The sequence below is a fragment of the Aspergillus melleus genome, assembly GCF_016097325.1.
Source record: "Aspergillus melleus strain CBS 546.65 chromosome Unknown contig6, whole genome shotgun sequence".
NCBI classification, from domain to species: Eukaryota; Fungi; Ascomycota; class Eurotiomycetes; order Eurotiales; family Aspergillaceae; genus Aspergillus; species Aspergillus melleus.
Genome location: NW_025763375.1, coordinates 1,705,718 through 1,718,977, shown reverse-complemented (window position 1 = coordinate 1,718,977; position 13,260 = coordinate 1,705,718). Strand labels below are relative to the sequence as shown.

At 52.2% G+C, this 13,260-nt stretch overlaps 7 protein-coding genes across 7 annotated transcripts; 4 read left to right on the top strand and 3 right to left on the bottom strand.

Annotated features, from left to right (window-relative positions):
- Nucleotides 1-5: 5 nt before the first annotated feature.
- LDX57_010302 (uncharacterized protein) lies at nt 6-1,169 on the bottom strand (the record flags this gene model as incomplete). Its single annotated transcript, XM_046092056.1, has 3 exons — nt 6-514; nt 586-822; nt 893-1,169. The coding sequence occupies 3 exons, from the start codon at nt 1,167-1,169 to the stop codon at nt 6-8; spliced, it is 1,023 nt and encodes a 340-aa protein (XP_045948033.1).
- A 608-nt stretch (nt 1,170-1,777) lies between these two features.
- Nucleotides 1,778-2,448, bottom strand: LDX57_010301 (C40 family peptidase; the record flags this gene model as incomplete). The annotated part of the gene is made up of 3 exons (XM_046092055.1): nt 1,778-1,892; nt 1,940-2,041; nt 2,093-2,448. The coding sequence occupies 3 exons, from the start codon at nt 2,446-2,448 to the stop codon at nt 1,778-1,780; spliced, it is 573 nt and encodes a 190-aa protein (XP_045948032.1).
- A 1,017-nt stretch (nt 2,449-3,465) lies between these two features.
- Nucleotides 3,466-5,849, top strand: LDX57_010300 (uncharacterized protein; the record flags this gene model as incomplete). Its single annotated transcript, XM_046092054.1, has 4 exons — nt 3,466-3,797; nt 3,848-5,201; nt 5,254-5,332; nt 5,380-5,849. 4 exons carry the CDS (start codon nt 3,466-3,468, stop codon nt 5,847-5,849), a joined length of 2,235 nt encoding a protein of 744 aa, XP_045948031.1.
- A 1,645-nt stretch (nt 5,850-7,494) lies between these two features.
- Nucleotides 7,495-7,936, bottom strand: LDX57_010299 (uncharacterized protein; the record flags this gene model as incomplete). The annotated part of the gene is made up of 2 exons (XM_046092053.1): nt 7,495-7,769; nt 7,864-7,936. 2 exons carry the CDS (start codon nt 7,934-7,936, stop codon nt 7,495-7,497), a joined length of 348 nt encoding a protein of 115 aa, XP_045948030.1.
- Nucleotides 7,937-8,988: 1,052 nt separating this feature from the next.
- Nucleotides 8,989-10,543, top strand: LDX57_010298 (uncharacterized protein; the record flags this gene model as incomplete). The annotated part of the gene is made up of 2 exons (XM_046092052.1): nt 8,989-9,187; nt 9,276-10,543. The coding sequence occupies 2 exons, from the start codon at nt 8,989-8,991 to the stop codon at nt 10,541-10,543; spliced, it is 1,467 nt and encodes a 488-aa protein (XP_045948029.1).
- Nucleotides 10,544-11,954: 1,411 nt separating this feature from the next.
- On the top strand, nt 11,955-12,272 carry LDX57_010297 (Zn(II)2Cys6 transcription factor domain-containing protein; the record flags this gene model as incomplete). Its single annotated transcript, XM_046092051.1, has 1 exon — nt 11,955-12,272. The coding sequence occupies one exon, from the start codon at nt 11,955-11,957 to the stop codon at nt 12,270-12,272; it is 318 nt and encodes a 105-aa protein (XP_045948028.1).
- Nucleotides 12,273-12,372: 100 nt separating this feature from the next.
- Nucleotides 12,373-13,257, top strand: LDX57_010296 (fungal specific transcription factor domain-containing protein; the record flags this gene model as incomplete). The annotated part of the gene is made up of 1 exon (XM_046092050.1): nt 12,373-13,257. The coding sequence occupies one exon, from the start codon at nt 12,373-12,375 to the stop codon at nt 13,255-13,257; it is 885 nt and encodes a 294-aa protein (XP_045948027.1).
- Between the last annotated feature and the right edge of the window lie 3 nt (nt 13,258-13,260).

Here is a 13,260-nt window from a genome sequence, read left to right as displayed (position 1 = left end):
ATTCATCACGAACCAGGCAACTCAGCCCTCACCACCCCGCCCTCCAACTCTTGCATATTCGCAAACCTCGGCGTCGGCATCTCCGACACCAGCGGCGCGCCATGTTTCAAACTACTCGTACTCTCGTCATTCCACTGGGGGATCAATTTCTCGTCGTTCTGCGCTTTGCGCCGTCGCAAGAAGAATACCCAGACTAGTGCCGCGAGGAGGATAAGGCCGCCTGCTCCGGCTCCGACGCCGATTCCGGCTGCTGCGCCTGTGGAGAGGCTGCTTGATTGCGATTCTGTCTCGGGCTGGGTGTCTACGTCTATGGTCGGGGTTGTTGATGGGTCGGAGGTGGTGGATGTAGAAGTTGAGGTTGTGGGGGTTGTGGTCGTGGTGGGTTTGGTTGCGGAGCTGGTACTCGTTGATGAGAGAGATGTCTCTGTGGCGAAGAGCGCTTGTCGCAGCTTTACTGTCTCTCCGTCTGATGCGTTCGGCTTGTTCTGACATGCTGAGTTCATGGTGTCCATAACTAAAGACATGTTAGCATCTCTTGGCCTGGCTTATCGCACTAGCACGCAAGATAGAACATGGTAGACTTACAATTCCCCAAGAACACCGACCCCGTCTTTCCCCTCAAACAATCCGCGCAATCACCCGCATACGTCTCCAACGCGCCGCCGCCCATATCGCAGTACTCGTACTGCGGGATCCAGCCATTCTGGTACCAAAGCGTCTTGAACACGGATTTGAGCGGCAGACAGGACGATTCGCAGGGCGAGAGCGAGACGTCGGGTTCGCGATCAAAGAGACAGTCCTGGAGGGTATATTTCTGGTTGACTAGGAAGAGAACCACAATTAGCGTATGTGTGGAGGGGGAAAGTTCGGAGTCCGGAGCATGACTGCATACAGAGAAACCAGTAGATATCGTTCTGATTTGGCAGCTCATACGCCGTGCTGGTGCTTTCGCAGAGCAGACAATCTTTCAGTTTTAGGCCCTTTGATGTACTATTGAAGGAGGAGTCGCTGCAGACGAGGTCACTGGCGTAAGTGAAGCCGCTGCCGCATGTTTCCGTGCATGAGGAGGATCCAGTGACAGCGAGGGAAAAAGCCAAGTCAGAGAACAGAACTCCACCCAGAAGGAAAACCGTGGCTATCGTCGGTCGCAAACTGTTGGAGATTCTCATGATGTTGTTGGACAGAAAGCCCCAGGTGAAACTGGAACCAACCGACCCGCGGGGGGAAAGAAAGGAGAATCGGGGGCGATCTCACGCATCAAATAGTAAAAAATAAAGATACTCAATAAACTATCAGATAAACCCCTTGTCAGTTCTGCAGGCCCACCATTCTAAAGGGATAGCCTCATGGGGGCCAAAAACGGTCCCTGGTCTTTAGCGTGACACTTTGCATTGCCGGATTCCCTGGTCTGGGAGTTAACGGGTGATGGGCGAATTGCGGGTTGTGAATGGGAAGAATCCGTTCTTGTCTGGTCTTGGCTGGAGATTTAGTCGCTCTTCTAGGCCGGATTTTCTCTGTTGAGGAGGCTAGTGCGCCGTCGGTGTAGGAGGTTGATTATTGCAGGATCGAGAAAGGGTCTGGATACGAGAGGGATCGTGCGGACTTTGACCGTTCACCGTATTTCTTCCTAACTATGTTTCTTTTTGTCTGGTTTTCATGATAACAGGTCGGTTGTTTATCATTGATCTTTTTAAGCAAGTGACTGACTCTTATAAACTACAGTTAACGTCTGAGCGACCAGCAGGAATCTCCTTCCTCTCACTCTCCGGTCGGAAATCTAAGCAAACCGAACCACATAAGGGCAAGGCGTGTCGCCGAAACCAGCAATGCTGTTTTCCTGGACCTTGTTAACGCGATCATTCGGAGTATTCCACATGCGATCGCCCGAATCCCTATTATCATTAGCCTAGGCACTGCATAAGAACGAACAAGAACATACATCATCAACCCAACGTGGTGTATACTGCTACTACCAGCGCAGTCGCATTCTCCACCAAAGAAAATGGCGTCGCCAGCCTTGCGTTCCTCGTAGGGGTATTTCCTATCTGGTCAACGTCTGCTCTCGTCGGGAGAAATATGTTGCGGTACACACTTATATTTCAGAGTCGTCTCCGACGCACAATACATGTCGGACGTCACGCGGAGACCCTCAGTGAAGAGGTCCCGTCCGGTAATCTGGCAGACAGCCCAGCAGACAAGTCCCGAGCAGTCGTAGCCAATGTCTCCGTACTGGTACGGTGGCTGGTCTTCAGAAGGGCCGTCGCAGGAGCCTCCGCCCCATGCGTAGGGAATACCGGCGGCGGTCATGGCCTTGTCAAGGACCTGCTTTCCGATGTCTGGCTTGCTAGTGTCAGGCTCGCTGGAGTTGCGAGGAGCTTGGAAAAAGCTGTGGCCGGCCAGGGCGCTGGAGGTAAAGCTGCCGATGAGGAGGGTGGTGGTAAACTTCATGGTTCTATGTGGTAGAATAGATGTGATTGAAGACAATGCTCTTTGTCAATTTGAGTCTCAGTGCTGTTTTTTTTTTCGTGGCATGTCTATCTAGAGCGCAAGACGGAGCATTTATGTTTGACATTGGACTCAAGCTCAGCGTTGTTTTGCTGATCTCATCTCATGTTGAACATGACAGTAACGTTGGTCTTCGTATCTCTTTTGAGTAACATGTTGCGAGAGCTGCATGGTTTCTATTCATGTATCATTTCACGAGATGATCATCACAGAACCATGCTGGTCACCTTTCTGAGCGGGCCATCGTTTCCAGGGACGGATCGTGCGGATCAGTCCTTTGGGGCGCTTTCTCGTCTGCAGGGGCCAACGAATGGCAATTGGCACGATTAAAAGACGAAGATCGCCCTGGTTTCAAGGGGCTGAACACGAACTGCAGGGGCTTTCATTTAGTTTATCACGAACGAGGGGGGATACATCAGGTATCCTTGGTCTGGAGGGCACTGTTTATTTGTAATTTTTGTGGCCCTTGAGGATTATTCATGATCTGCGAAGAGCTTGTAGTAGGATCCGATGTAGTGCAACACTTTCATCGCATGCTTTCAAGCATCGTGAAGTTAACGACAAGAGAAAGGCCGTGGACAGGCAAAGCCAATTCATTCTGAGCCGTCTTTCTGCCTGAAATATCGGGCAGGAGATTAAACCCAATCGGGTCAAGCGCGGAGATAGCAACGCCATGCCTGTTCAGGGAATACCCGACGATTGTTACCTATTCGAAACACACGGCGGAGTGTATCCACAGCAAGTCCATCAATAGGAGCTCTTAAAATGTGAATGGGGCGCTCTAAACACTTGTCGATTGGACCATGGTCCAGATATTTTTAGAGGGTGGACTGCTAGCGAACCAGTAGCGGCGCAGACCCACTCCGCCAAGCTGCAGATTTTCGTTTTCTTCCAGAAGAGAGCCCTGAAGGACTCATACTTCATCCTCTACATGCATCGTCATGCAGATCGTCAGACAACATGTTGATGTTGACGCTGACTCTGGTGCTGCTGTGGTCGCAGGTCGGGCTAGCTGCGTTTATTCGTAGGCTTCCATGTACTCCGGCCAATGAAGCACCCATCGTCCCCGGCATCTTTACCCCGGACAGCCTGAGCGGTGGCCTCCAGGTATCGGATACGACGACGCTATCACTCAATCTATACGGCGACTATGTTGGCCCTGATGACTGCGAGGCCCTGGAAGGCGAGTTCGCAACGCCCATAGTCAATGTCAGTGTCCTGGGTCGCCCGGTTGGAGTCCAGACCGAGACGAGTGGGAGATGTCCGACCATTTTGCCGGACGATGGTCTACGGTAATTGATTCCTTGCAGCCTTGCCATGCACTAAACACTGACCGCCAAAGGTCTGACGTTCGAACGTACTCGAAGTACCTGGTATCCTATTCCCTGGATAGCCCTCATAGGTTCAGCACGCTGGCGACGACAATCCGTCTTCGATTGAACAATGGCACGGAAGTGGCCTGTATCGCCGCAAACATCACCTCTGATCTAGGCTCCACGGCCAAGAGTCTGCTCAAGGGCATTCCAATGGCCATCATGCTCCTCTCGGGAATCATTGCAGCCGCGATCAGGTTCTATATGGGTCGCCAGTCCAGCATGTTCCGCTATGAAATCGCCAACAGCTCCTACGACCCGGCCGAATCGGCGCTTCCCGGCATCGGCGAATGTCTGCAGTACATTCAATTTGTGTTTCTATCCGGCTGTCTCACTCTGCTGTATCCTGGATTCTTCAGACCGGTGGTCAGCCAACTCGCCTGGTCGTCCCTGATCTATGCAAATGGCCCGATCACGCATCAGTTCACCTATCCCGGGGTCGAGGATGGCATTTACGCGTTCAATGCCACCTACGGACTAGAAGAGATGTCTCATATCATGGGAGCGACAACAATGGGGGATCTGTGGCCCAATGCCATCATCAATCTGGCGGTCATGCTTCTAATCGCAGTGGTCATTACACAAATCACCTCGCTGATCAAGTGGATGTGGCGATTGTTTCCCTTCTGGGGACCTCCTGGGGCTTTTGAGCCCCGCACGGAATTCCTGGCGCACATCCAGCACGCCGGATGGAGCGTTCTCCGCATGGTGCTCCACTACTACCTGCTGCCCATCGTCACCTTCTCACTCTACCAACCATTGATGGCCCATTCGCCGACATATCGGTCGTTTCTTGCCATCTCGGTGCCGGCAGCCCTCGGCGTCTCGTTGGGATTCTTAGTCCGATACTTGACGGCACATAATCGACAGGATTCCTTCTTCAGCGAAAGTACTCTCCCCGGCAGGTCCACACGGAAGTGGTTCTTCGATGCTTTGTACGGGCTCCCGCTGGTCAGGGGCGTCGCGATTGGCGGCTTGCAGATCTCCGGCATTGGGCAGATTGTCATTCTTATGGCCTGTGAGATTGCTCTCATTATCTGTCTGCTGCTGTACCGACAGAATGGCTCGGTGTGGAGACCCATCGGCCTGGCCGCCGTGAGACTGACCACGATGGCCATGAGCTGTGCCTTTCTTCCTTCGGCGGGACTCAACGAGGGATCGAAGGGCTTGGTGGGGTATTTTATCCTCTCATCACATGCGTCGGCCCTCATTCTCGGCTTTTTTGTGCCATCGATGTTCAACTGCGTGATGTACATCCTGGTGAGACTTGGGGTGCTGGATTCTCACTTTGTGGGTGTCAAAGCAGACCAGCAAAACGCTCCGGTAGGTTCTTTCTGTCGTTTGCCTCTAGTCAGCTATCGCTAATGCTCATCAGGTCTTCGGATTAAACCAGCTGTCGCGTCGGTCGAAACGGGGAACGAGCTTCTCCCACCTGCCTGCGCTCAGTCCACCAGGTATGCCCCTTCTGATGCCTCGTTTGATCGCCGCTAATCCCATTCAGATCAATCCATCACCGCGTATATAACTCACACTCCCCTACCCCGACCTGGTTCCTCCGGAGGCCAATCATGCATTCCAGATGATGCAAGCCAGTTCTATCGGGCTCCGCGACGCGTCGCTTCGTCATATGCTCCGTCATATGCTCCAACCGAGGGCACGCGCACCATTCGTTCGGTGCCGTCATCCTCTGACATGGGTGACTCCGTCGGCTCGTCCGGTGGCTCCAGTATGGAACTGATCGAAGAGGATGAAGACGACCTTGTGTCTGACCGGGCGTCTAATGTCGATTATTCTGTCCGCGAGGCGGATCAGTATTATCGGCGTGCGAAGATTGTTATGGGATCGAATCAGTCGGCAGATTCCGGTTCGCAGTCAAAGCCTCCCAGGGGCTTACCTCGATGGAAGCAGCGGAAGTCCAAGGCGAAGGGATTCGAGGTTATTAGACCTGCTCGGCCTCAATCCCATGGGTAGATTGTATATTAAGTCACTCTATAAACATAATATTTAAAATGACAGGCTCATTCATTATAATTACGTGCGATCCGTCCATAAATGAGGGAACCCCTGGGCACTAATGAATTATCATAACTCAAATGCATTGTCTCACGTGGAAATCTGGTCTACTTTACACTCACATACACAATCCCTTTTTCTCTCCTTCCTTCCTGTCATCAGAATTGTTTCAATAACACCAATGCCTGCTATCACATTTCTCCGAATACAAGATTTAATGCATGGCCGCGTGGAGAACGAATGGCCCATCGCTCGCACACAGTACACGCCGTACTATCTCACTCCTGGAAGGGAGCTTGTGACAGAGCGACCGCTAACAGGGTTGAGCAAAATTACCTACCGCGCTCTGGGCAGTCTTGATGATCCTCAAGTCGTCCAATTCACGACCGATCAAATATCTTCTAGTATTCGGCATCCACTTCATGATTTCACTGTCCGGGCACAACATATCGGGCCGCGGCCAACATCCTTGTTCCCTTGGAAATTCCAGCTCATGTTATCCATCCCATCCATACACTTGATTTTTCTTAATTGAGCAGGCCATGTTATGGCTGCAGGACCGAGCCAAACATCCCAACATTGCGATTCCTCAGGGACCGGCATTTGAAATACCGTTCATCCCAGGAGGTTTCATCGTATGATACCTAACGCCCTAAGTCAAGTGAAGCCCGTCAATCCCCTGTTCTGCCCACCACGATACTAATCGTTCAAGGCGATGACATCAGCGTCGCTGTCACATGAGACAGCCACCATTGACGGAGTACAGATCCCGCGAGCTTCCCCCCGGAATAATGGCTTTGGTCCCTCTGTCAGTGGCTGCTGGTTCCGTGGATCGTGTCAGATCCCTGAATTACGACTATGTCTTGAATTGGACAAGGCGGCGCGCCAGTTTCAGCCAGGTCAGGAACATGCTGGGGTGGGCCAAAGCTAAATTGTTCCCCTGGGTCAACATGGGTGTTATGTACGTCCAGGACTGAAAAATATAATGCTACCTCTGTTATTTGCGTTCCACACTTTCTTGATTATCCCATTTCACAAGAGCTTATGGTTATCTTGTGCGTGGGACAGATATCGGGGGTGTTCTTAGTGACTCGAGGTTTTTGTTCTCGTCTGGCAAGGGAGTTGGTGCAGGTTTGTTTGGCGTTTGGGTATCAGTTTTTTCTACGTGAATTTTATCTTGGGGTGTCGTGGATGGGCATATATTGATAGTGATGCGGTTACGTCGGTGGTCACGATGATGCTCGCTTTGCCGATTATTATTTTGAAGAGAGAGGAGAGGATAGACTAAGTTGATGAAGAATGGAACTTGGGTTGGGCTTTGGGGGTTGCTATGACCCGAGCAAATTATTGAACAGTGGGAGGTTCATAATCTAAAGATTCAAGATACACTATTTAGAGTAGTCGGTAATATTCACATAGACTAATCTCGGAGTACAGAATAAATTTCGATGTAAACAACAGAATAAGACACCAAAATCAATATAACTAAACCACAAGACAACGTAAACAAGCATCCAAAACTAGAAATAATGAAGAAATCAAAACAAAACCGCAAACTAATCAAATCAACCAGCCCTACCCAAACAAGCACAAAACACACTCCCTAAGTAAACACCGCCTGCGCAACACTCGCATCCGCAATGCCCGCGAAAAACTTCATCTCATTCCCGAATTGGTTCCCGCGCACATTGGCCTTGACGCCGGTAGCGCGCTGCCAGTTCTGCACGCCAACGATGCCGAACATGATGCGCGGTTGGTCCAGCGTGACGTTCTCGACGAAGTTGACCTCCACGGGGTCCCTTTCGGTGTCCGGGGTGCAGTCACATTCGTTCTCGGCGGATAGGTTAAGGTCCTGAGGGTCTGGGTCTGGATTTGGATCTGAGGGAGGATGTTAGGGTTACTTGGTTATTGTGGGTTGGTTTATTTTTGAGCGGCAAGATGGTTGGGTAGATGGACGGAGGAGTGCACTTACGTCTATCATTCTGTCTAGCCTTCAGCTTCTTCAGGTCGTCCAAAGTCCTCTGAAACTTTGAGTTTGTGCTCATTGGGACGTCCGATCTGCTCTTGGTCATTCACAAAGTTCACTGGCCAATAAGCGTAGTCCTGAATCAAGAGGTCTTAAAGACTTCGAAACATACTCTCCTCTTTGCTCAAAGCATTAAGGAAAGAGGGCTTATACACAATCAGAAAAGATCAGACACAGACAACAGAGTCGTCCTTCCAGTGAACGCTCCATAGCCAAGCTAATAAAATGACCAAAAGCACATGCACGCATACACATCTACATACGTAGCATGTTTAAAATTAGACCCTTGATGTGCCGGCGCATATTCCACCTATAGCATTCCAAACATGTTATCTTCGTGCCTGTTAAATCCACTTGTCCCTCCTAGTTTACGAGCATCAGCAGTCGATCACCTTGTTCTGGACCCCTCCATTCGCATTCACCTTCCTTTCTCAGCGCCGGGCGATTCGCACGACAGGGTTGTAGTTATCATACCCCATGAGCACATCTCAACCGACGAAGTTCCGGACCGGGCGGCTACATGGCTAAAGACCCCTCGTTCTATGCACAGTGATAAGCTGCAAAGTACCTGCGGCAAGATATTCTTATCACATTCGATCTAAAATATAGAGCCTTTCGTTAAGCGCCGTGATAAGATCCATGTCAGTATCTTGGGATTGGAAGGATTAAGCGCTGGCAGGGGCCGAGGTGGAGTTACCAGGGATTTCTGAAACCGAAGTTCTTGCCGCTGAGCATGGGGATGGTACTTTTTTCGTGGTATCATGGGCCAATTGTATGTGTTTGTATTTTTGGAATGGGAACGGCGATGGGAAGAGGGTTGGGTGGTTTGCGGATATATAAAGGGGGATATGTTCGTCGTTGTCTTTGAATATTGTCACCTGATCAACAACACTGAAGGACAGCCAAGTCTACAGATACTCCTTTTCTTACCTTCTTCTTCTTTTGTTTGTTGCTTGTCTTTTCGAGAGGCTGGTTTCCTCTTTTGCTATTATATTGAATCTTGTGCCTTTTTGTCTTAACTTTTCTTGTCTTATCTTTTTTTTTGACATATTCTTTTTGTCTCCCTTCAAGATGCCATTCAGCTGGATTGAGTCCTTGCAGGCTGATCGCCAACAAGTGAAAAAGGAGAAGGAATTTGATCCGTACGACGTCAAGCTGAACCCGAAGGCCCAGAGCCTGGGACGGGACGGATCGGTACAGACGAAGGATATCGCCAATAATACCTTTGGGGACCACACCTATCTTCATGTGGGTGATGTTGTCAGTCTGGGTACGTAAAACTGCTATCTAACCCTTTTGCGAAACTTGAATGGTCTCCGATTTGCCTTGGAACGATCGCCTCTAATATACATTGACAGGTCAAAGCATGCGTGCCGACCTCCGCGTCACGGACCCCCGGCTCGACATGACCCGCATCCAAGAGACCAACGGCGGGCTGATCAAGGAGGCCTCCGCCTGGATCCTCGAGACCGAGGAGTTCCTGTCGTGGAGTCACCACGAAGGACCTAGCACGCTGTGGATCAGCGGCGACGCCGGAAAGGGCAAGACAATGCAGGTGATCAACATCATCGAGCACCTGCTGCAGAACGGTGGCATGGCGTCGGACGTCGGCGACTTCTTCCCGTCGCAGAGCGTTTTCTACTTCTTCTGCGACGGCACCGACCCCCAACTGGCCACCGGCACGGCGGTGCTTCGCGGCCTGGTCTTCCTCATGCTAGCTCAGGGTATCCATCTGAGCGAGGTGTTTCAGCAGAAGTACTCGCACGCGGGGAAGGCGTTGTTCGAGGACCGGAACGCCTTCTACGCGCTGGCGGACATGCTCCGCGAGATTCTGGCCCGGCCAAACTACGAGAGGATGGTCCTGGTGGTGGACGGGCTGGACCAGTGCTCGACGGGTAGACGGCAGCTCTTGGACCTCATCGCGCGCACGCAGTCCGATCGCGTGAAATGGGTGATCTCGAGCCGACATAAGCCCGATATCGACGATCGGCTGAGCTCGGCCCCGGGGCTGTTCCGCTACGATCTCGAGACGAACGCAGCGCAGATCACCACCGCCGTGCAAAAGTACATTGAACGGAGGGTGGCGCGACTCGTACAGAGCCAGGCGTACGATAGAACGGCCCATCTCACGGTCCATGAGCATCTCCAGGGCCGCGCGGATGGAACGTTCCTCTGGGCGGCGGCCGTGTGCAATGCCCTGGAGGATGCACCTCGGCGCAGAATGGCGACGGTACTGAACCGATTTCCGCCGGCGCTGGAATCCATCTACGCTCGCATGTGGAACGAGGTGAAGACCTTGCCGGAGCCGGAAGACGCCGAAATCTGTACGCGTATGCTCACCTCCCTGGTCGCGGCCCGTCGCCCGCTGCGCTTGACCGAGCTCGCCAGCTCCGCTGCAGTTCCGACCGAATATGCTCGCGATCCGCAGGTCCTTCGGGAGTTGGCCCAACTCTGTGGTTCATTCCTCACGTTGCAAGGCGATGTGGTTAGCTTTGTTCATCATACCGCCAAGGAGTATCTTTCTCGCAAAGTGATGGGCAGCGGGGAAAACAGAGGCCATGCAGCAATGTCTTCGAACGCTCTTCCGTATGTATCTGATTCCGGTCGTCGGAAGGTATATGCTTGATGAGGGGGTGTTTGTCTTGTTGTTGTTTGTCTATGTTGTTTTGTCTTGCTGTAATGATTGGTGTTCTTCATGATGTGCTTATGCTGTAACTGTAACCAATTTAAGTTAGTTATATATTCAAATCATGCTCTGCTTCTTGAATACAATTGATGCTCATCATGACTGATCACCTTGTGGATCCCTCATCCCGACAGCTGAGTTGATATCAACGACCTTGTATACCACCTTCCAGTCTGGTCGTAGTGGAACCTCTAAGCGCTCAGGGTGACGTATCCACCTGGCTCGCTAAGCGCTGTACTCATAGTTGGAGGTTTCTATGAATAACTGGCAAATGACAGTCATGGCGTTAGGCCTGGCCCGATAGTACAGTACTGTCGTGATCCTGCCGTGGTGGGTATAGAAAGGTCAGAGATCCCCGACTGTCGGTGTCTGCCTGAGGGGACCATCCAAGTCAGACTAACCCAGAGAGGTTAGCGCCTCTCCGTCAGCCGATGCCTGAATCAGGCCACCTTCGGGAACCCTCAGGCCTTCAGTAAATCAGAAGGCGGAATTAAAGCCCGACCGCGTCAGCCTCAATACTTTTTTTTAGTCGGGGACCTTCGATAATCCATAATCCATCCTCTCGGGATTGCATTGTCCACTTAGTCTCGTCCCCACCGCCAACTGCAGGGAGATGCATGGCGAACAGGTCCGATCCTCTTTCCCGCGTCCACTCGGTTCTGGCTTATAACAAGACTCAGGTCGCCGATCTGGACGCCGTCTGGAAAGACCGACAGGATCTCTCGCCAACGAGATCGCGGACCAGACGACGATCCGATTGATGCATCGGTCTGGGGAGGACTGCAATAGGGATGCAAGTATTTGAGTTAGTAACTTAGTACACCGGAGTATGGAGACTGGAGCCAAACTAACAATAACCTTCGGTCTAGAAAGCCCGATGGAAAGCTCTCGTGTTACACCACTAAGGGACTCTCCGGCGCATGGCAGTCAGTCTGTTCAGTCTTTTCAGTCTTTTCATCATATATGTTCTCTCGCTGCCTCAGAGTATATCGGACAGTGACGTAGTGGTCCCCCGAGACAGTCACTCCCCGAGAAATCTCTATTGTACACCGTATGGAGTATAGAAGCAGGAAGGCTTGGCGTCCTTCCTTCCTTTCGGCCTTTTCAAGTGGTCGCCGAATCGGGGATCTCGGGATCGAAGGGGATCATTCTTTGCCTTCTTTTCCCTTTTCCATGGGACAATCTTACCTTACTCTCAGGACTCTCTTTCCACTTCGCTTCCCCCCCACGTTGAACTTACCTCATTCCTCGACCGACACGCTTGCCTGGCTTTCATCTTAAAAATGATGCTCCTCCGCCGTGGCCTCGATCCCGGGGCTCTCTTCAGTAGTACTACTACCGCACCGCAGCCATGCAACAACAACACCACCACCCCTCCAGATCCTCCCCTCGTCAGCCCTCGTCACTGGCATGTCTGCCTTGTCGACGACGACACCTGAAATGTGACTCGATCATGCCCGTGTGCGGTCGCTGTCAGACCTCCGACCTGGAATGTCGCTACGTGCGCTCCCGTCGCGGAATGCGCAGCAAACCGGACAATCCGCCGTCGCCCTTATTCAATCATCACGACGTGCCTTTGTTCGACGCTGATGCTTTCTCCAATTGGCTCAATAACACCCCCCTCCCTCCGGACCTGGATGTATGTGTTACCTTTCTCTGGCCATCATGAAACAAAAGAATCCCCCGAAATCTCACATAAACCTCCCTTTTCCTCTCTCCAGGCAGGCGAAGCCTTGTTCCAGTCCCTCGGCACGCCCCAGACCTTCGATATGCCCAGCTTAACGGACGATGCCATGAGTTGGCCCGAGCCGGAGCAGCTGTCCACCCCGGGGGTGGCTTACGACCCCATGATCCAGTTGTATTACCAGAATTTCCACCGGTCGCACCCCCTGCTGGTCCCACGGAAGGCGCTGGCGTCTAATCTCGCGGACCGCATCCCGCCCTACCTGCTGTCCATCATGCGCTACGTCGGCGCTCATTTCTACCCCGATCCGGCCTTCAAGGAGGAGTTCCGCGCACAGGCTTACACCGTCTTCGCGGATTCCACCCTGCGAGACGGATTCAAGGTACAAGGCATGCTGTTGCTGGCCATTGTCGAGCACGCGCACGGTCAGGACGACAATGCCCATCGATCCATGCAGGCGGCCATCGACCTCGCCTTGGATCTGGGCATGCATCGCTCCGGCTTTGCCGTGGAGAACTCCGAGGGCGATTTCCTGATGGAGGAGAGCTGGTGCCGGACGTTTTGGGAGCTGTACGTCGTCGACGGTTTATTAGCCACCATGCGAGATCAGAGTTCGTTCCGCCTCTGTCGTCAACGGACGGATGTTCGATTACCCTGTGCGGAAGACGCTTTTAGCTCGGGGATTGCCGTAAGCTCTCCTTTTCTGAATTGTCCGCGCCGCCTTACTAACGTGATGATAGCCGATGCCGATACGACAGACCCTAAACGATCTCGAACGCAACTGGTCCCTCGGACAGGGCACCTGCCCTTCTTCCTTTGCATATCGTATTCATGCCGTCCAAAATCTGGGGAAGGTCATGGATGTGAACCGATCACTCGACATGGATCTCGAAGCCCGCGTACAGACCGTCGACGCCAGCCTCGTATCCTCCTTGATGCGACTCCCTTCATCACAAGGGTCCGGATATGACAG